General features: G+C 33.2%; 1 protein-coding gene across 6 annotated transcripts in view; it reads right to left on the minus strand.

Moving 5' to 3' along the window:
• HGF (hepatocyte growth factor) overlaps positions 1–21,474 on the minus strand; it is a 66,839-nt gene that overhangs the window by 41,974 nt on the left and 3,391 nt on the right. For 4 of the 6 annotated variants that reach the window (XM_045564491.1, XM_045564490.1, XM_045564493.1 and 1 more), the window contains exons 3-7: positions 17,373–17,538; positions 14,064–14,176; positions 12,128–12,242; positions 6,596–6,738; positions 155–275 (exon numbers count right to left, since the gene is read on the minus strand). In XM_045564491.1, coding sequence (XP_045420447.1) covers positions 155–275; positions 6,596–6,738; positions 12,128–12,242; positions 14,064–14,176; positions 17,373–17,538 — 658 coding nt within the window. The remainder of the gene's footprint in view (positions 1–154; positions 276–6,595; positions 6,739–12,127; positions 12,243–14,063; positions 14,177–17,372; positions 17,539–21,474) is intronic. The other 2 variants (XM_045564494.1, XM_045564492.1) reach the window with 1 other exon arrangement.

Genomic DNA, 21,474 nt, shown 5'->3' on the forward strand with positions numbered 1-21,474 from the left:
CTGTCTGAAGAATTCTGAGTCAGGGAGTTCTAAATTTTATGTTCATGCTCTATCAGGAAAACATCATTTAAAGAGAAATTCCATGGCAGTGTGTCATGAAGCAAATAACAATTTGTAAAAAGAATCATTGAAACACAATTCAGTAATATTTTACCTTTCGGGCAAGAATTTGTGCCGGTGTGGCGTCTGATGATCCCAACGCTGACAAATCTTGCCTGTTTCTGTATGATCCATGGGGCCTCGATAACTTTCCCCATTGCAGGTCATGCATTCAACTAATAAAATTAAAGTATGCCAAGTTAATTGTTTTCTGACAACAAAATCACAAACACCACTGTTCCATTTAAAGAACAGCACCTGTTTAGCAAACAGATTTTTAGAAAACCCTACCCAACGTTCTAACTTTAAATTAGGGCTGAATGTTCATAAACAGTGGCATAAAATACATGCTACAGACCTTTTCATATAGTTTAAATGTGATTTTTGTGATTGGTGTCATACAGATTTCTAGGGCCAGGATGCTGCCTATATAATTTTTCAATAACTGTCTGAAAGGTACCTAGAAACTGACTAGGTATCTTTAAGATAGATCCTTAGCGATTTTTCGTTTTTGGGTAAAATGCAAGTCTCTTAGTATCTGTATTATCAGCACACTAATGTTCCTCTCTCGACCTGCCCTTCAATCACAGACAAAGAAATTACACAACTTAAATTGAGTTAATGTCATACTTCTATGGTTAATGTCATAATCAGGACCACACAGATTTAGGGTATTGGCTTCTGATAGAAATCTGGTACAATTCAAAGAACATAGATTTTTTTTTAAAAAGGAAATCACAATTCCTTTCTGTTACTGAACACTCATGTTAAATAGTTAAGTTGAATAGGCAGACTTACATTCCTATCTAGCTTAGAAGATGACACGTTATTGAACTCCTTATACCGACTCTTTTTAAAATGTATAAGCTGATCCAATTATGCAGGATCTTACTGATGATTCTGTGAGGTTAACGAATTGCTCTCTTCTGTCTGGCCTCTCATGTCACACTGAAAACTCTGAATCACATCAACTAGCTGAAAATGAGACTTCTCAAACAGACAGGTTGATTTGTAGCACTGCGAGCATCCTGTAGAATAAATCATTGCTTGGCTTTTCTACAAATCCGGCAAACTTCCCCAAACACATCATTTGTATCTTGTGATTACTGATCGTGTAACTTTAGTAGATATCGATGTTTAGTTTTATCCACTGGAATCTAGAATAATGAGTATTTGTAGTAATTTAGGGTATAATATTAGAATCATCACTTTTGAATCTTTGATTCTTATAATCTAATAGGGTGTTAACTATTAACTTTCTGAAACATGTGACCATTTGGCTGGATCCACCTACTTCCTTTGATGAAGTTTAATCCATGAACTAAGAAAAGGGACCAACTCAGCTTCCCCTCGTTGGATACTGAGATTCCCAGGACTGTAGTCAATAAGCACCTGAACTGTAAATGAGAGCATATTGATAAAGGTGCTCAGCTTGGCCAAGGTCATTTCCACATTGAAATGTTAAACATAGGTTATGCATCATCACATTTCAGCTTTCCATTTGAACAGAATATAGGCTTATTTAGTTCCCCTTTTTTAAAAGAACACAAAGTTTGACATCTTCAAAGAAAATGATGTAGCACTTATCATTTTTGTTTGCTTCTCTGTATTGAATGAAAAAGTAGAATAGAATACTATGGTCATACATAAAAGATAAGTACTCACATATACAATTTTTACTCTTATATAGTACTGAAGGATAAGAATATATCTATTATTTCTCCTTCAGAAAATTCAGTTTGTAATAGTATATTCCTTTCTAATGAGAGTGAATAGAATTATTTTCTAGGAAGTTCATAACAATGGGCATTATTATAAAAACTCCCCCCCCCGACTTATAGACGTGTAAGTCTTATTTTTAATAGTTTTACGGAAAAATAGCTATACAAATGAAGCAGATGGCCTTATAAGATGACTACTTTTCAGTATGAGTGTGGTAGATCAATACTTCCTCAAACATTAGTGTGCATAAAAATCACCTGGAGATCTTGTTAGAAAGCAAATTCTGATTTCATGGATCTGGGCTGGGGCATTACTAACAAGCTCCCAGAGGATGTAGATGCTACTGGTACTTGGACCTCACTTTGAGTACAAGTTGTGGATAATGTGGTCTAGTCTAAAAGTTCTACATGTTTGGCAATAATGATTTTTTAAGGATTTGATTTGGACCTTGAAGAATGGGTGAAAGTTCAATAAGGTATAAAGGGACAAAATAACATAAAATGGTACAGAAACATGAATTAGTACATTATATTTATAGTAAAGAGAGAGTGGCTGCAGTTGTGGGCCTAATGAGATAAAAATAAATAAATAAATGATAGCAAGAACAATGTTAAATTTTTGAAAGGAAGGAAAGTTATAGTTGGGGTGGGAATTAAACATGTCTTGTGATAGAAATGAGATGCTAATATATTATAGTTACATATTATTTGACAATTTATTTCATACTTCTAACATATAAGAGATCATTTGATTCTTACAGTGAGGAAAACAAGGCTCACAAAAGTTTTACAGGACTTACCTAAAAACAGAAAATGTCAAACCTGTGTCTGGAACACAGGTCTTCTGACCCAGAGTCAAGAGGTCTTTGCATTTTCCCAAATTGTCTTTTTGATCTACATAGTTTAACATCTTTGCCCCACATTCTAACTGGCCATATTTTACGATAGACTGGTAGCAAAAATTTTAGAAATTTGATATCTCTGCCTTTTTCAACATTTTCCCCATTACCCTCTGCCTTCTTGTTTATTAATACAACAGGAGGTTGCCCTCGTGTTGGATTCTCACCTTTTGGAGCTTGGGCAAAGGAGGCCATGGGAAAGCATCTAGACTGGCCATCTTATCCAAGGTAAGTGGCTGAAAAGCTGGTTGTTTTACCATTGAATCAAACTGTCAAGTTAGTCATAAAAATTACTTCAAGAAAGCTAAATTTTGAACTCATATTCACTTTTCAATCTTCTGGAATTCTCCGAATCTTCTAAATTTTCCTAGCTCAAAGGCAAGCAGTTCAGCTGGATATCAAGTCCACTTCTCAAGGAAGCAGGTAAAAGTCTGAACTATGTAATGGTGTAGGGGGGTGAGAAGTGCCCTTGTGGCTTGGGGCCTTGTAGCCTTGTTGCCAATGCATTATTTAACCATTCTGGCAAGTTCTTCTCTTGAACAAAAGAAAAAAAAGGCAAAATACTGTCCTAGATCACAAAAACAAACAAAGTAATAGTTTCTGTTCATAAGTTCAATATTTTTTCCAAGTATAGTTCTGGACTAAATGATAGTTGAAAACTACACAAACTAAACGTAAATTAGGATTGATTTAACCACATCTTTCTCATCATTATCAACAATCAAACTCAAAAATTGTGTTCCATTTTTCTCGATCTTAAAACCACAAGTGATGTGAGGTTATAGATTAAAACAGATTTTGAAAGTATCTTAATCTATTTTTAATCAGTGTTTATTTTATTCCAGTAAAGGTATTCCTCAGAAAAATCCATGCAGGTGATTACTTCAGCAAAAATGAATATTTAAAATATGAATAGTCTCACAAATCCACATTAGTAATTAAAATTTTTATTTAAATCATTGTTCTTAAAATTCTTTCATCACAGAGTATGAAATTACTCACATCAATTATGTAAGTATTATTTAGGATTTTAAGTATAATGCATTTAAAAATAATGATTATGGCTTAATTAAAATATATTTATTTGAATATTTGACAATCACTGAAATTGACATCTGCTCCAATGACTAATCACTGCTTTATTTTAAGTACCAAGCAAATACTAAAGCAAGAAATTGGATTTTTCATATCTTAACTTTCTATAATTTTTGAATTGAATTAAGCATTAATTGGTAGTATTATTTACATAATTATGTAAGTTTCTTTTTTTAAATTGGCATATTAAATTATATGTATTTATTGTGTACAACATGTTTTGAAGTATATATACATTATACATAACTAAATCTAGCTAATTAACATATGCATTACATCACATATTTATCATTTTTGTGGTGAGAACACTTAATTTCTAGTCTCTTGGCATTTTTTTAAAATACTATATATTGTTATTAACTATAGTTACCACGTTGTATAAGAGGTCTCTTGAACTTATTCCTCCTATCCAACTGTATGTGCTACATGTGATAAAATAGTATTCATTTTGGGGGGAATGATTAATGTATTTGAAAGTTTTAAAGGATAAGAAAATAATATTAATCATTCGATATTAGACATAATTCTTTTATGAGCCAAAATTTTAGACAAATTTCAGGTCATTATTTAGCCAGGAGTTTAATATAGTTAGAGGAATTCCAAAAAATACACACTATTCTATATATATATATGTCTTTTGCAACAGAACAATCCAGAGTTTAACCATAGGTATTTAAATATACAAAATGATCTGATAATTACTACCTCATCCACAGTGATGCAACCTTGATAACTTCACATTTAATAAATTGATATCCATGGATAGAAATGACCTGCCCATTCTATACTTTAAGCATTCTGGATTTTGAGGTTTCTCCCTCGCATGTTTATTTTAGTAGAAATTTACATCATATGTACATTATTTTGTATATTTTATATTATCTATTCTGTCTCTGTTTTTCTCTATTAATGTTTGAACAATGCTTCTTATTTTGGATCTTCTTTATTCAAATCCTGCTAAAACATTGTTCATTTTAGATTAAAAGATCACAGTTCAATTCACACTCTTTAAAATACGTTTAACTTACAGGGTAGATATTTGTTTCCTTCAATCACAGGAGAGTTTTTCTACTATTGTCAGGTCTCTGTTTCCAGAAAAAGCACATCTGCAACCTTTAGTGCCATGGTGACCAATAGCATCGTGTGCCATCAATACCAATGAGCAATGCCATTTTGTAAATGAGATGTGATGATTTCAAATTATTAAAGGATATTAGAGAGTTACATTCTAATAAGGTATGGATAACTGAAAATAGGATTTTTCCCAGTTGCTTCTTTTCTAGCATTTCTAATCTATGTCTCCCATCAGCCCAGATCTATGTAAATATATTTTGTTGAAGGTTCTTCTCATAATCCAGGAGAGGAAAAAATCACATTCTCACAAGGACCAAGCAGGCAATGTAAATGCTAAGCTATTTAAACTGTGACATTACCTGCCTTTGAAAACCCTTTGCCAGGTCAAAAAATAATAATAATAAACAAAACTCGTTACCAGTGATTTTTAACCTCAGAAAACTGTGATAGCGGAGATTCCCCTACAAGTAGGATTTTTTCTTCCATGTGCAAAGTTAAGACAAATATTAATCACAGACTTATTCATACAAAACAGACTTGTTCATAACGTTATCACAGATAAGTTTATTATTTTTAAAAGAAAAGAAAACAATGAAGAAGTTCTAGGGAACAGAATATGATATGGAACGGAAAGTAAGAATTTACAAACAAAGATGAAACTGGCTGTAGCACAAAAAGTCAAGGATTTTAAATTAACCAACAACAAAAAACAAATTCACCTTCTCCGAGACAATAAGCTAACAATGGCCTTTACTTTTCATGAGATAAATATCAACCTAATATTCAGTGAATATTTCCAGAGGAAATATTATTAAAGAAATATTTGGTTAATAACAAACAGCTAAGATATCTTACTATAAAACTTGGACAGCATTCCAATAGTCCCTTCCCCAAATACTTCAAAATCTTAATAAATTTCTAACAGAATTTCATCCATGTTTCACTTAGATTTTTGGAAATTTAGAGTTTCTCATAGAACTGAAAAATCCAGCTATTCAGTAGCCAGATAACTTAGAAAAATGAAACCACAATCACTGCTGAAATGATTACTCTTCCATCTTGTCAGCCATTCAGTTTTCCACTGCAAAAGTAAGGACAGTGCCCTTTTATGCTATGAGAAGAGGTAAAAACACAGACATGGATTTAAGGTGCCTGCCTTCAAGACAGCTTGGGATCCATTGCTTAGATCTCTTTGTTCTAGGCAGCTTTTCACCAAAACATACACGGAGGGAGTTGGGGTAGAGCTTCCAGCATTCCCTCTCTTATACCATATTCTCTTCTGGATCAATATACCCTTGTCGCACCACTTCAAAGCAGTTTTGACAAAATTTCTGTGGAAGCAGGTGCTAGATGAACACAATGAGCATTGCTAATAAAGGACTAAGTTTCATTCTGCTCCTTTCGGGTGCTGTATAGGAGCTCAAGACAGTAGATATATAAACCTACTCTTTTACTCTCCCCAGAGGGATGTCTCAGGCTGTGTTAGAAGTCAAATGGATAATTCACTCCATTATTTTGCAATAATCTGGTGATAATCAGACAGTTTCAAAAACAGTGTGTAAAAATGCTCAAATAATTATCTAGAGTTGCATTTGAATGAACAACATATTTATTGTGATTGATTTGTTTCTATGAACTTTCAATGTGAGTTACAGTTCTACACATAGGGGGAATAGAATGCCCCACATGGCATTCAGATTCATTTACCTTCTGAACACTGAGGAATGTCACAGACTTCGTAGCGTACCTCTGGATTGCTTGTGAAACACCACGGTCCCCCTTCTTCCCCTCGAGGATTTCGACAGTAGTTTTCCTGTAGGTCTTTACCCCGATAGCTCGAAGGCAAAAAGCTAGTTTTAAAATGATAATCATTACAGTATAAGAGCATGCAACTTTATTTTTGGCCTATTAATTTTACTAGTTAGCGGATATGTTTGCCTGAAAGTCAAGAAACGCTTTATTTTATCTCATATGTCTTTCTATATTTTAACTTAAATTCTGTTATTTCCAATGATTTTTAAACTTCTTGAATTTTATTAACATTCATTTAACTGAATTGCCATATTCAACATCACGTTAGAAGGGTTGGCCATCAGATCTGCCAAGAGCCAAACATTCTAGAACATAATTGATGTTTGTAATACAATTTCAAAGCTCCACTCAAGGGTAGTAAGTGATTGAGCACGTCCATTAGGAGAGAACTGAGAAAATGCTGCAATTGACTTTGAAATCTCACTATTCATTACATTCCTTATCCGAGATCATTACTTGTTGTTTATTGCTTTTCTTATGAAGAAAAGCCCTCTTTTTTTCTACACAATTGAGAAACAGATTGATGAAGTAACATGAACAAAGGGTACAGAATCAAATTAAACCTGGACTCAAATTTCAGCACTTTCTCTTACTGTGAAACCCCAGCAAGTAATTTACCTTCTTACATCCTATTGGCTTACCTGTACACCGAGCATAACCATAACCTATACTATCTTATACCTTATATGCTTGTTCTGAGAAGCTCAATGAAATGATGGAATAATTGACACTTAATAACACTGATAACCTGTTATTAAGCACACTCCACTTTGTGGTCTCTACTCTGTCTTAATAAAGAACAGAATTGCTCATTCTCCTCAAAAACTTTGATAATTTTGACTGGGGCTTGGTGCTCCCAGTTTTACTTTATAATAGTAGGCCTTTGGGGGCAGTAACCGTCATACATTACCTTCATTTAAAATTTCTAATGTCCTAGTCATAGTTTTGTTACTAGCATAAAGTATTTCATTGCAATCAGAAAAGCCCAAGCCTTTTTTATTCTTTTATTTTGCTTATGGTATTGGACTCTACATTTTTCTGCTAGACTACACACAAAAGATCCTAATACAGAACATATATCTGTAGGTAATGCTAGTAAACATTTTTTTTTTAAATCTAGTAACATTGTCAATATTCATTTTGGTTTTTGTTAAAAAGTTTTATTTCTACTTTTACTAATCTCTGAGTTCTATATAGTACTTAAATTAGAGTGAAGTCAAAGGATTGTAAGCTTTCAGTAAATACCATTCACATGTATTCCCTACCCAGTGAAACTTCTAATAAAGAAACCATCATTTTTCTTTATGTTGTGACACAAACCAAATACAGACATGCATCAGGTACTGAGCAACATTTTGCAATGAAATTCTCTCATTTTGACTTGAATGTACACCTGAGTTAAGTCCTCAAAAAATACAGATTATTGGTCAAAAAGAAATAGTCTATTCTAAGAGGCTTACTACTAACTAAACATTTTGAAGGAACCAATTAAACATTGTAAATATTAATGCAATTCCTAAGTGTCTTTAGATAGAGTATATCCTTACTTCAGTAGCATTTTAAATGTTGGGAAACAAAAATAAGACAACAGGCCATATGACTGACAAAAACTATAATGCAATTAAAGCTCATCATATTAATAATTTCACAGTTCCAAACAGTGATTTTAAAAAAGGTCATTTGTTTTTTGTCTTAGTTTTAGCCCTATGATTAGAGAATATTTTAGTGTATCTTTTGTTTGTAGTATTGCTTGAAATTTATTCTCTTTCATTTTTTCACCTCTTAAATTTTTATAGTAAATTCATATGAAAATACTCATTTTTCTGTCAGAATCAAAAATGACTTTTTCTTTACATATTTTTACAAAATAATGCACTAATCAAATTTATTTAAGAAAATTCTACTGTAACTATTTTATGAAAAAGCTTAGCATAGTAGAGTGGTAAGAAGTTATTGTTAATCATAAAATCTACATTGCTGTCATATATATATCACCCGACTAGTATGTGGTGTTAGCCATTAGACAATTTATTTATTTTCTGGGTTTTAATTCCTTCACTTATAAGATGAATGGAGTGAACTAGATTATTATACTTTCCCTTTTTTGGCGTCATTTTATATATTAAAATTCGTTAAGAAATCTAGTGGGTTTAGCATATGTTCAACACACGTATATTCAATATCTACAATTATAGAGAGAATTTTCATCCCATACACACACACACACACTCAGAAATACACACACATAAATACACGTGTACCTTTCCAATGTATTTGTAAAGCCAAAAAGAAGCTGTGAAGAAGTAGTAAATGAATTGATCAATCATTTAGTAGGAAAAATATATGCAAAAAGGAAGAGAGCTAAAGTAGAAATCAAAACTAGATAAAACTAAAAGATGAATAAACTTTCCCCACTGGAGTTAATAAAATCAAAAGGAAGAGAAAAGAGAGACTTCTTTCCACAATTCTGAATCAAACCATATCAAATTCCCCTCTAGGACGTGGAGGTTAAAGAGCAGTCTGGGTCATCTTTTTTCTTCATTCCTGGGTGTATTTTACCTTTTACCTAAATTAACTGGTTTTCTTTTGTGTCCCAAGGTGTTTAGCCTGCTTTGCTCTAGCATCCCATACATGGCCAAGGGATGAAGCTTAGCCCTGCTCTTCCACTTATATTCATTTATTCAACAAATGTTTATGAGAACCTCTTACACACAAGGCTTGTGCCAGTCAGTAGGCACTGTAATAAGCTTTTATTCACAAAGGTACTAAATTTTTGGTCCTCTGTCCTTGATGTTAGCCAGGCTTTAAGAGAGATAAGTAAAGAAATACTTAAGATTAGGTTATATCCACATATACTTTGAAATATAAAGTAGGTCTTCTGTGTGCTAGCCTCCCTCTCTTTTCTTTTAATATTAACTGTGTTTGTAGGAAACTTGATCTATTTCATCATCTGATTCATTAATGAATGCTGTGTGGCCAATGAAAGATACAGATGTAGATATCAGGTCACCTGATTTTCTGGTTAAAGTTCTCTACTAATTTCATCATCCATCATCATCTTCCTATTAAGCCACTTGTAAAATATTTCAATTTAGGGAGTCAACAATAAATCATTTCTCCTGACAAAAACATATTTCTTTCTCCATTTCCCATAAAATTAATCTTTAGTCAACACAACTTAAAAGTGCTGTCATGCAGATATTCCAATAAGTTATTAATTGAGGAAAATTAAGTGTTACTTCCACCACATACAAAAAAGGATTTGATTAATATAAAAGATCCTCTCAGCCATAAACATCTGTATTACAAGGAAGTGTTCGTTGGTAAAATAGCTGATCAGACTGGGAAACCAGTTCCCAGGGAGATCTATTTCGTTTACTCCTTTTGCAGAGAATCACAATCATAGAGAATTTGGGTTGAAATAAGACCTCTACTAGGTCAGTTCAATGCACCCTCCTGAACTGGTAGGATTGATTTCAAATGCTATTCCTTTGTTCATGAAAAACTTAGAGCCATTTATTTAAATAAAATGTTTTCTTCTCTGTGCAAGGAGTGACACCATGAAAACTCTTAAGTAAGGACATATCATTTGTTTTTGTAATATAAGGATAATACTATGTTTAGAGGTGTTCCTACATAATTGTAACTAATTTGTGAAAATTGTTGTTTTCTATTATTGAACTACCATAGAGCTGATCAGCTTGGACACTTACTAAGCTGGTGTTAATTAGGCCAAAATCACCAGTTTGATCACAGTGTAAAGCAACTAACTCTTTTTCTTTATATGTTGGCCAATTAACTCATGTCTGTTTACTAAAGTAAAATTATGTGGCAAAATCATGCCTCAAAATGGAATAGAATAAAAAGTGGATTCATCAAGGCAAAGTCATCACCACTATTGCATAAACAAGTCACACAACACACGTCCTACTGACAGGCCAAGTGTTTCATGCCCTGGGTTCATAAAAACACAGGTTATAGAGTGATAGTGGCTGCACTTACAATCTGGCCATGCCACTTACTAGTTGTGCATGACCCTGAATGTGTACTAAAGTTCTCTGTGTTTCAGTTTCACCCTGTATGTAAAATAGAACTAATAAAACTACCCAGTGTGTGGATCTTGTGAGGATGAAATGAGATAAACCAGGTAAATTGCTCAGCAAGGTACTTGGCACATGGGAAACTAAATCTTCCAATGCATTTTACTAACCAGAGGAGAGCTACATTAAACTTGTTGCTGTTCCTGTTGAAAGCATTTGTGAAATAAGTCTTGAAAACTGTGGCTATAATTAGGTCTCTAGTACTGCAGTCCCCAACCCCAGGAGCAGAGGACGGGTACCAGTCTGGGATCCAGCCTCGGACCTCCTCCGCCCACTGCCCCCCAAACCACCCCCATGGTGGAAAAAATTGTCTTCCATGAAACTTAGTAAGGGAGGGGCGCACAACAGGAGGTGGGGGGCAGCGAGCCAGCGAAGCCTCATCTGTATTTACAGCCGCTCCCTATTACGATTTCATCACCGCCTGAGCTTTGCTCCCCTCCCCCCACCCACCCTTTCGTGAAAAGAGTGTCATCCATGAAACCCATCCCTGGTGCCAAGAAGGTTGGGGACCGACACTCTAGTAGGTATTAAATATCTATGTTTTTCATCCATGATGACTAACACTCCCAGTCTCATAAGCTTATGGATACTATGTTTACTCATCTTTAAATAGTATCCATCTGTTATAATGAGCACAATTGCCCTGTTCAGCGTAGACATTTAATTTCCAAGGAATGAGAAGTTTTCTCTAGTCTTTAGGCAGTAGGTGAAATGGGAAAGCTGGTCGGTCTGAGGCGTGAGCGTTTAGCAGTGGTTGTCAACATTGGCTGCACTTTGGAATCATCTGGGGACCTTAAAAAAATAATAGTACTTCATTCCCCCCAGACATTCTGATTTAATTGGTCTGTGTTGCCACCTGGTTGGTGGGCTTTTTCAAGGACTCAGAACAGGTGATTCTGATGTGCAGCCAAGGTTGAGATCCACCGAGGTTAAAGATCACCCAGCCCCTCAGTAAGCTAAGAATCTGTCTATGTCTGATTTTTCACAATCACCGTCTCTAGCTGCATACTGCTGCGCTTTCTCAAAGCCAAAAGAAAAAGGAATAAAAATATTTTTAAAAACAAAGTTTACATTATTTCTTCACAAACATCAAGATCTACAAATTGAAGCACTGAGGTAAGAGAATGTTAGGCCACATTTTACTGATAAATTTATTAGTCTTTTCCTAAAATATCAGTCATGAATTCACATAAGCCTTGGCCTAACACAATTCAGCAAAGTTGGGTGAGTTATTATAGAACTGTAGTAGTATTCTGAAGGACTAATGTGAGGCTGTTGACACATATAAAAGAAAGGCTCCATCCTCTTTTCTTCATACTGTTCTTACCTGTGTTCGTGTGGTATCATGGAATTCCAGGGCTGGCATTTGATGCCGCTCTTAGTGATAGATACAGTTCCCTTGTAGCTGCCTCCTTTACCAATGATGCAGTTCCTAATGTAGTCTATTGAAGAAAGCAGAGAAAAATACTGTAACGATGCAAAACATATGCTGCATTTATTGAAGAGAAAAAATAAAATAAAATTCCATTCAAACCTGTAAGTAATTAACTCTTATAAACAATTTCAAATAATATTGAAATTTCTTGCCTAAAGCTTCCACTAGTATTTTCAAAATAACACATTTCAGGATAATCTAAAACAAACAGACTATTAAGAAGTTTTAATTTTGTGAGTATATGCATGGATCACTACAGATATTAGTCTCTGTACTTAACACGGATTAGTCTACATACTCAACTGGCCAGGCACTTGTGACTTGCTCAAGTATATAGAACATGTTAGGAAAATAGTAAAAAATAAATAAATAAATAATAAGTAGCTGGGCACATTGGCTCATGCCTATAATCCTAGTCTTTTGGGAGCCCAAGGCAGGAGGATCACTTGAGGTCAAGAGTTCTAGACCACCCTGAGCAACACAGCCAGACCCTATCTCTACAAAAATTAGAAAAATTAGCTCAGTGTGGTGGTGCATGTTCATAGTCCCAGCTACTTGGGAGGCTGAGGTAGGAGGATTGCTTGAACCTAGGAGTTTGAGGTTGTAGTAAGCTATGATGACACCACTGCCCTCCAGCATGGGTGACAGAGTGAGACTCTGTCTCACAAAAAAAAAAAAAAAAGAAAGAAAGAAAAATTAGGTGAGTTTTTAAAAACCTGTATTGAATTCAGAAAGTTAAGATAATAACATTAACTAATTCTAGTAAAATTGTATGGATTTTGTGTACATATGTGCACGTATAAACTAATTACAGCAGGTTATTATTTGCCATATTTTTGCTAACATTTCAGCTGCTAAGTTATAGGACAACCAAATTATAACAAGATACATATTCCTATCAAATAATATAGTGCATGCATCTGTTAGCAAGCTGGAAAAAAGATTAAATAAAAATGGTTTTACACTAGATCATGAATTATGTTTATAATTTGTAGAATTATTGAGTTACATAGAGATTATCTTATTTTCTACCATGAATTTATTTTTAATTTCATTTAAACATTTACCCTATTAACATGAAAACATCTTTATATAGTACCAACTACTGTATCCAAATTTAATAGGATACAGTATGATTTCTTTAAAAAATTAAGATTGAAATAAATGAAATGTTATTTTCATAAGTGTAATTCATAATTATTATTTTGTGATGAGATACTTGGTTTATAAAATTAATATTTATTTAACATTCTTTGGTTATTTCATGTTATTCTGCTTTTGAACAAAGTACATATCTTGTGAATATAATATCAGAGTGCCAGAATAGAGAAATTAACAATATGGTATCAATTTCTTTTTTAAAGACTTTTTTCAAGTATATGATTAAATATAGATCCAATGCATTTTTGTATAATCTACACATTTTGTTATTTACAGTATTTATCACTATAATTAGATTAGGTATCCAACATTGTTAAAATATAAAATACTATGGTAAATTCAATATTTGCCATAATATAAGGTGCTTTAAACTAATGACTTAAGGTAGCAATTTCTAAAATGAGCATAGAGAATTTCACTTCTTGGAGATGCTCCTTAAAAAAAAAAGGGAGGAAAGAATCTAGAAGTTTGGGAAAACTCTCTATAAAGTACCATACTAAAAACAGTCAAGGTACTAGTTTCATCTGTCTTAATGGATGAACTGACTGCCTAACATATCCAGCATATAATAAAAAAATCAGCAGGAAAGAGCAATTAAAATAAATTATAAACACTTATTTTATTATACTTTATTTCATTATTCAATATTTAGGGAGAAGTCAGTTACCTTTGTTTTCATAGAGGTCAAACTCATGGCCAAACTCTTTTTTCACTCCACTTGACATGCTATTGAAAGGGAACCAGAGGCATCGTTTTCTTGTTTTATCAAAAACAAAGGCCCTGAAAAAAATATCTGAATGAAAAGAAGGAATAGTACTATTTATACAGTCTTTAAAGAATGGACATATGGTTAACCAAGGAGGGCAACATAAAAACAAAGGCATAATTACATATATATAATAAAAATATGAGTAATATTTGAAGCTACTGCTTTGATGGCTAAATAAGAAAGAACAAAATTAAGTTTTGTAGGTATAGATTTAAATATTAGATTAAATACTATTTGGAATGTTCTCATGTTATGCTAAATGACTTGTAGAAAAATAAGGTCTTCAACATGCAAAATCAATATGTAACACAACTACTTAGATTGTTTCTGAAGACTTTATTTTTTTATAACTGTACAGCAAGTTGGAAGATTTTATTTGTAGTTGTATAGAGATGATTATATTTGAGATATGGTGAGTAATTTCTAAAGCTTGTACTTGTATCAAGTGCATTCTAAAACAACATTTTCTAAGGTGCATTAGATAAATCCTCACCCCAGGAGATTCTCCTAGGAAGAGGGATCTGAAATAAAATATTTGATAATATTTGCATATAATATACCTTTTTGGTGAGTTATAAAACATTGATCCTTATTAAAGGCTATGAAAATCTTGCTGAGGATAACTATTTAAGCCAGTATTTCCTAAGCAAATCTACTTGTATAAGCATTTTTAATTTTAAAAATATTATTAATTTTAGAGAATATCCTTTTGATATAACATTGCAAAGAAAATTACTAAAGTGTGTCACCTGTACTATTACCATTCCTATAGCTAGGTTTTATACTGGTTTGTTGTTGTTCACTAAAAATGGCTATGATAAATGATAAATACAAAATAAGGTGATACAGTTTTAAATAATTTCTTCTGCAAAGTGCATAACAGGATGTCTAGTTCTCTAAGCTCATTCACTCTTTTATTCCATCACAGTGATCTTTTCTCTAAGAATAGTGTCTCTTTATATTATTTTGCACCTCAATATGGAGTGGCTGGAAGCCATCAAATTCCATGAGTTGCATCTTCCTTTAGGTTTGACTTTAAAAGTCTTTACATAAGCATTATTTTAATTATCATATTCTTTTCAACATTTTATTTTGTCTGTTTCCCAGTTTTTTATGGCAAAAAGGCAATTCTAATATCAGTTACTCAGTCATGGCCGGAAGAGGAAAGCCTCCTATTTTCTTCTAAGTCAATTCATGAATTAGCAATTTTCTGAAGAGCTTAGATTCAGGCATTCTGATCATCTTTCGTAACCAGCAAAGAACATCTTGAATTCCTATAAAATCAATATTGTTGATACCTTCTCAAGAGGAAACAGTATTTGAGAGTGTTCTACCCACTCAATTCACAGATGCTTTCACACAACTTTGTTGGTATCTTCAAAGTGGTTTAGTGTATTTTTCACCGGTTTTCAATGATTTGTTCCATATAACAAGTCTGAAAACAGGATCCTTTAATTCATTAAGAACTTAATTTCAGAGTATCCTACTATATCCATTAAATTCTGTATAATTCTGTATAATTTAATGATCCTAAATACATACATACACATGTATATGTGTATGTATATATAGAGAGAAAGAGAGATAATTTCCTCATTTCTGGGCAGAAGAAACTTAGCTGTACATAGGTAATATTACATATGGTTTTCTGTACAGGTTTCCATAAATTTGGAGACTGAATATAACTCAACCAGAATATGGTAAGAAAGTATGAAACCTCATACACATGGAATATGTGAGTACTTAGTAATTAGGTCACATATCCTCTCCAATCCAACAAAATAATTTCAGTTTATACTAAATAAAACAAAATGAAAGCTTTTCTTTTCCAGGCATATGGCTGACTAATGTGAAAACTGAGGGGTAGCAATACTTTTCTTACTTGTGGGTCCAGAACAGTAAATTTTCAGATTAAAAATCAACAATGATAATGATATATCATCCTTTCCTTCCCTTTGGCTTGTCCTCCCAACTCCAGCCTCCTCAATTGCCTGAAGAACAACTCCATAAGTCTTCAAACCTGAGATGTTGATTAAGAGTAGTTTTCTTTAATTTATTTTTAACAATCTCAAGGCCTTTAAAGGGAAGTCAGGAAATAAAATAGAATTACCATAGCAATATACTCGCAAAGTCAATTCCCACACCCTTACCAGGAAATATCTCCCTGAAAGTGGCAGTTTGGCCATAAAAATAGAAAGGAGAGAGTTTCTCCTCCTCCTAAGTCTGATGAAGACCTTCTCTGGCATGTCCTTTCCTCTCAGGCCCGTAACACTCATTTTTCTGAAAAAGGCAAGATTCAATTAGGACCTCTTGCCATGACATTGCTACATCCTGTGTTCCCAGTATGTGTCACTATCCAAATGCAATTGAGTAGAATTCAAAATTTACAGAATTTTATGCACAATCCTGTTAAAAAAACATAAAATCAGGAATGAAAAACTAGGAAATAAGTGAGGGGAAAGAATGTGTATAAGAAAGAACCAGAAAATGCATCTTCTTTTGGCAGTTTGGGAGACTAATCAGATGGAACTGTCACCTTACTGGCCCCAAACTAAAAGTTTTATCATCTGGGATCACTGGCAAAGTAGTAAGGAATTCTTCCCTGTGAGATCACACAGGGACTGTCAAAAGATATAAAATGCTCTGTTTGAGTCGCCTTATGCCGATTGCCCTATTAATTTTCACCTGAACCCTCATCATCACTATTCTCTCACTTCTTTTAAACAGCCTCTGCTGCTGACACTGATCCCTCTAGTTTTTTTTTTATCTAATTCTCTCAACACCTTTTATTTAAATCCCTAAAGATGATGATATAAGTTGCAGTAAATTTTGGCTGTTGCCCAATTTCTATTCTGAAAATTCCTCTTTCAAGAAAAAAATAATGTTTACTCTGAATAGAATATTTTCAGATAGATCAAAGTCAATCTAATTTAATTTTAGTTTCTCAAATTCAGTTGTTCATAATATGAGAAAACAAAATCCATAACCAAATCCACTGTGGATTTTATTAATAGAAGGTAGCAGTTTTTGTACTCTCTTACTCAAGCCATGTTTCCATAAATTGAGAGCTAAGTCTTCTGGTATAATGAGTTAAAACTAGACTCAAGCTTAGAATTTTATGGCCAAATCACATTCAATACAAAAAAAACCACGATTATAATGTATACATGCCATAAATTATCCTAAGAACAAAATGAAGTAACTTACTTGCAAGTGAATGGAAGTCCCTTATTCCTAATACATCTATTAGCACACTGGTCTGCAGTGTTCATTTTTTTGGTTTTTATCTTCAGAAATGGGTCTTCTTTGATTAGAGTAGTCTTTGCTGATTTTTTGAATTCATGAAGTGTATTTCTTCTTTTCTTCTGTCCCTCTATTAAATACAAAAATTTAGAAAAAATAACCATGGGAGAAATGCTTTTAGGGATCATATGGAAAAAATATCTGTAAGGATCATCCACAGAAAATGATTTTATCTGACAACATAGTAGACCTCCAAAGGTTGGGGTGAAGTGAGGTGGAGAATAGCTAAGAGCAAGACAGTCATATTGTAATCAGAGAAAAACAAATAATTTGTCATGTAGAGTCACTCATTTATATTCTTTCAAAGGAAGAAGCTTTTAAAAATTAGGGCAGAGTTCACCCTAAATAAATAAATAACATGATATTCTCCAAACAGCATGAAAGTGCCAGAAGCTTATCATGTCATGGTTTATAATTAGATTTTTCATTTCCTTCTACAATTGGTCCTTATGTAAGTTATAGTATTAATTAGATAAGCCAATTCAAAGACAGGTGAGAAACCTCTCATTAAAAACTGTGCAGTAGACAAATTCTTCTGACTTGATCTTTAAAGTCTTTCATAGTATTCATATTTTAGCCCTTCTCTTCTCATGTACTGTAGAAATGTTTTCTGTGCTTTCGGGCACTATTTCTTGATATCACTGAACTGTTTGTTTTGAGATCAGGCCAAATGCTATAGATGAAATGTATGTAAAACTTCACCCTTTAATGTGGGAATATCATTTTTCTTCATGAAAGTACAAGGCCCCTAGATAGCATGGAGCCTCCTACTGAAAACCTGAAAAACTGAACTAAAACATCCTAAAAGACTTAATTTTATGGATAACTCTAGAGTACCAAGAACTTGTTTCTTTATGCTCAATCTGCCCAAAGTAGCCCTGATCTAATGATGATCACTATTTTTACAATGCCTATCAAGATGTCTAATAGATTGCAGCTATTGTACAATAAGGATGGATGTGCTCATGCTCCTCTGCCTATCAATTCTTTTGGAACATGTTTATAACCAAGGAAGTAATGATACATTCTTTTTTAAGTCTAAGAAACCAAGATACAGGGAAAAATTAATTGACCATTTAGAAGATCTCTGATTGGAAACCCAGCTGCCTGGCTTCAAAACCACTACTCTGAACCATTTTCCATGCCATCTCTATCTAAGAAATGCAAAGATTGCATGTGGTAATATGGCTTTTTGGTTTAGAGGTATCACAGAAGAAACTTGAATGGCAGAGCAGGAAATACATTCCTGATCTTTGTATGTGGTGAAATGTCTCAAAAAGGGAGGGTGAAAACTTTTGTGCAGAAAATTTGGAAATATGGCTAGCAGAGTAAGTTACCAAAATGGCACCATATTTCAAGTTTGCCAGCAGCCACTGGCTCCAATTGGTTTATTAAGCATGCAGATGCTACTCATTAATGTCTATCCTAACCTGAAGTTCACAATAAATAAGAGAAAACCAGAGGTTCTCTAAATTTCTAGTTCTTTATAAAACTTCAAAACACAATCTCCGTAAGTACTAATTCCTGTAATGATGCTTTCATTTTTAACTTTTCTTTCCCCTATAAGATAGAATGGCTATGGTACAACACATGTAGTTTAAAAGACATTTTAACATGGAAATTAAAACTACCAAATAATCTATCAACATGTTATTTATTGAGTGTGGACCAAATACCTTATATAATGTTGGCAGACAGATGATAATTCTGTTATCTTTATTGACTTGCCAAATGACTTTAATTACCTGAAATGTTAATATCCAAATTAATCTACAAAATAAAAATTATATTACTTTAAACTAAAAAAGTTATTTAAACTATAATAATTAAATAAATATTTGGGAATCGATTTGGATAAAAAATGTAATAAATATGCAAAATTTTAGTTTTGTTCTTGAAATTTAATCCTTTACTTTCTGGCATAAGAGAAGAAACTTATTCTCCCAAGCAAAGAAGGCATAATTCTTTTCAAATTTTGGTTTCTATCATAGAACTATATTAATGGGAAATGAGTTTTTCTGTTAAGAATTTCTCTTTCCTTTGACCTTATTATGCTATTTCTTAGGTGCTGTGAAATGTTTCATAATATAATATTTATCTGATTTCCTATATAAATCTGAATATTTCTTAGAAATAAATGGTAGTTAATTGATACAAAAAAAATCTGTTAAACTATCTACCAAAATGGAATAATTTTATATATACATTTCTCAAATGAATTCTGTTAACTAAAAATATAGAATTAAAAATGGCCTGGTGTATAATGTATTTATTAGACATGTCTAAGGGTAAGAGAAAAGCATAAAAGTAAATTCAAAAAGTCTAAGAGAAACATTAAATTTATAATGTATTTTAATAATTATCAAATAGAATCCGTGGTCAATGTTCTGGTTTCTTTTCTCAATGCCATGCAATATTAAGGCAAGCTGTGAAGACTATTCTGGAAAAAAGAGGTCTCTGTGGAATTGTTGGTTGTGTTTAATTCTACAGATCCTGTTGTCCTATTGAAATGTGTTAATGTGTGGTTGTACCTCATAAAAACAGTCTACCCTTGCTTGCTGATAAATTTTCCATCCCTACCTTTCATCTAAAGATCAAAAAGCATTTTGAAAAACAAATAAATCTATGATTTCCCTTTACTAGATAATAAATAGAAGTGAAAAGCTTATCTGGGGCTACAAAGCTAATCAAGAACAATCGGAACCAGACACCAGAATTCCCTTCTCACAATTTACTTCTCAAGACATAGAAACTTTCCTTTATAATTCAGTCATTTATACTAGGTCAGTAACTAATTACTCAAAAATATGAAGTTGGAGCTAGTTGTACATCATGTAATCCATGCATCTATGAAATTAATGCCTTATTAAATAAAAGAAAAATTCAAAACAGAAGTCATTCAAAAACAGCATCTGAAAATAAAATTCCTTTGCTGAAAATACTTTCAACTTTCTCTTCCATATGTATTAACAACTGATGCTTGTTTTACTGAAAACAGTTAAAAGCCAAGCTTAATTTGGGAAGAAACTCCAAAATATCTTTGGATTAGATTTTTCCCTACTATTTTTTGTGCGTGTAGTTTATAAACAAAATATTGAAATGACATCAAAGGGTGAGAGATCACTGCAAATTTGTCATGCTTTCCTGTACTTTAAATTACAACTCCTTTTCCCTCTTCTCCCAGTATGGGAAAACATTCTGGAAGCTATATTTCCTGATGAACCTGAAGTCCCTGTTTTAAAACTGAAATCATTAGGATCCTAGTGAAAACCTACAAACAGAAAGTAGGGTCAAATGTATCAAGGTGCTTGAAGAAAGACACATTTCTCCCTCTGGTCCCTGGGCCTCACACTCATTTCTCTCAGTACCTCATATATTTTCTTCTCTGTGTGGACTAACCATTGACTTCAAAGGAAACTCATTCAAGGAAAGGATTTGCAGGGTGTGGAAAGAAACAGGAGTCTGGTTCCATACATTCTGAGAAACCTACCCATATGATTAGTGATTAACAGTTTGAAGTGGCAAGATGTTAAGATGAAAGTATACAAATAATTAATGGAAGGGAATGGTTAGGACTGGAGATTCTCAACTTTCCAAAGACAAAAAATCACAAATAGAAGTCCAAATTTTCATTGTTATTGTCTAGGACTCAGATTTTGCAAATTGACAGTCATCTCCCCTTCTTTAGAGAAGGCAGCACAACAATATCACAAGATGACAGGAAGAAAGAGATCATGTCAGATTTAAATCAAATGTTGGAATTTGAGAAGCAGCATAAATAATCTCTTCCAAGGAGATTTACAAGATGAAGTGATGTTCAATGTGATTTTAGGGACCTCCTCAGATATTTCCCTCCTCTTTCTTTTCAGTTATTGTTCAGGGTTTCATTGTTAATAGAAGCCTCATCCAGGTCTCTGCCTTCACTGTCTGTTTCTGTCTACAACACTCCCTCCACACAGCAACTGAAGCGACCATACTGAAGTACAACTTCAAGTATCTTGTCACT

This window comes from Lemur catta, chromosome 11 (assembly GCF_020740605.2).
Source record: "Lemur catta isolate mLemCat1 chromosome 11, mLemCat1.pri, whole genome shotgun sequence".
Lineage (NCBI taxonomy): Eukaryota > Metazoa > Chordata > Mammalia > Primates > Lemuridae > Lemur > Lemur catta.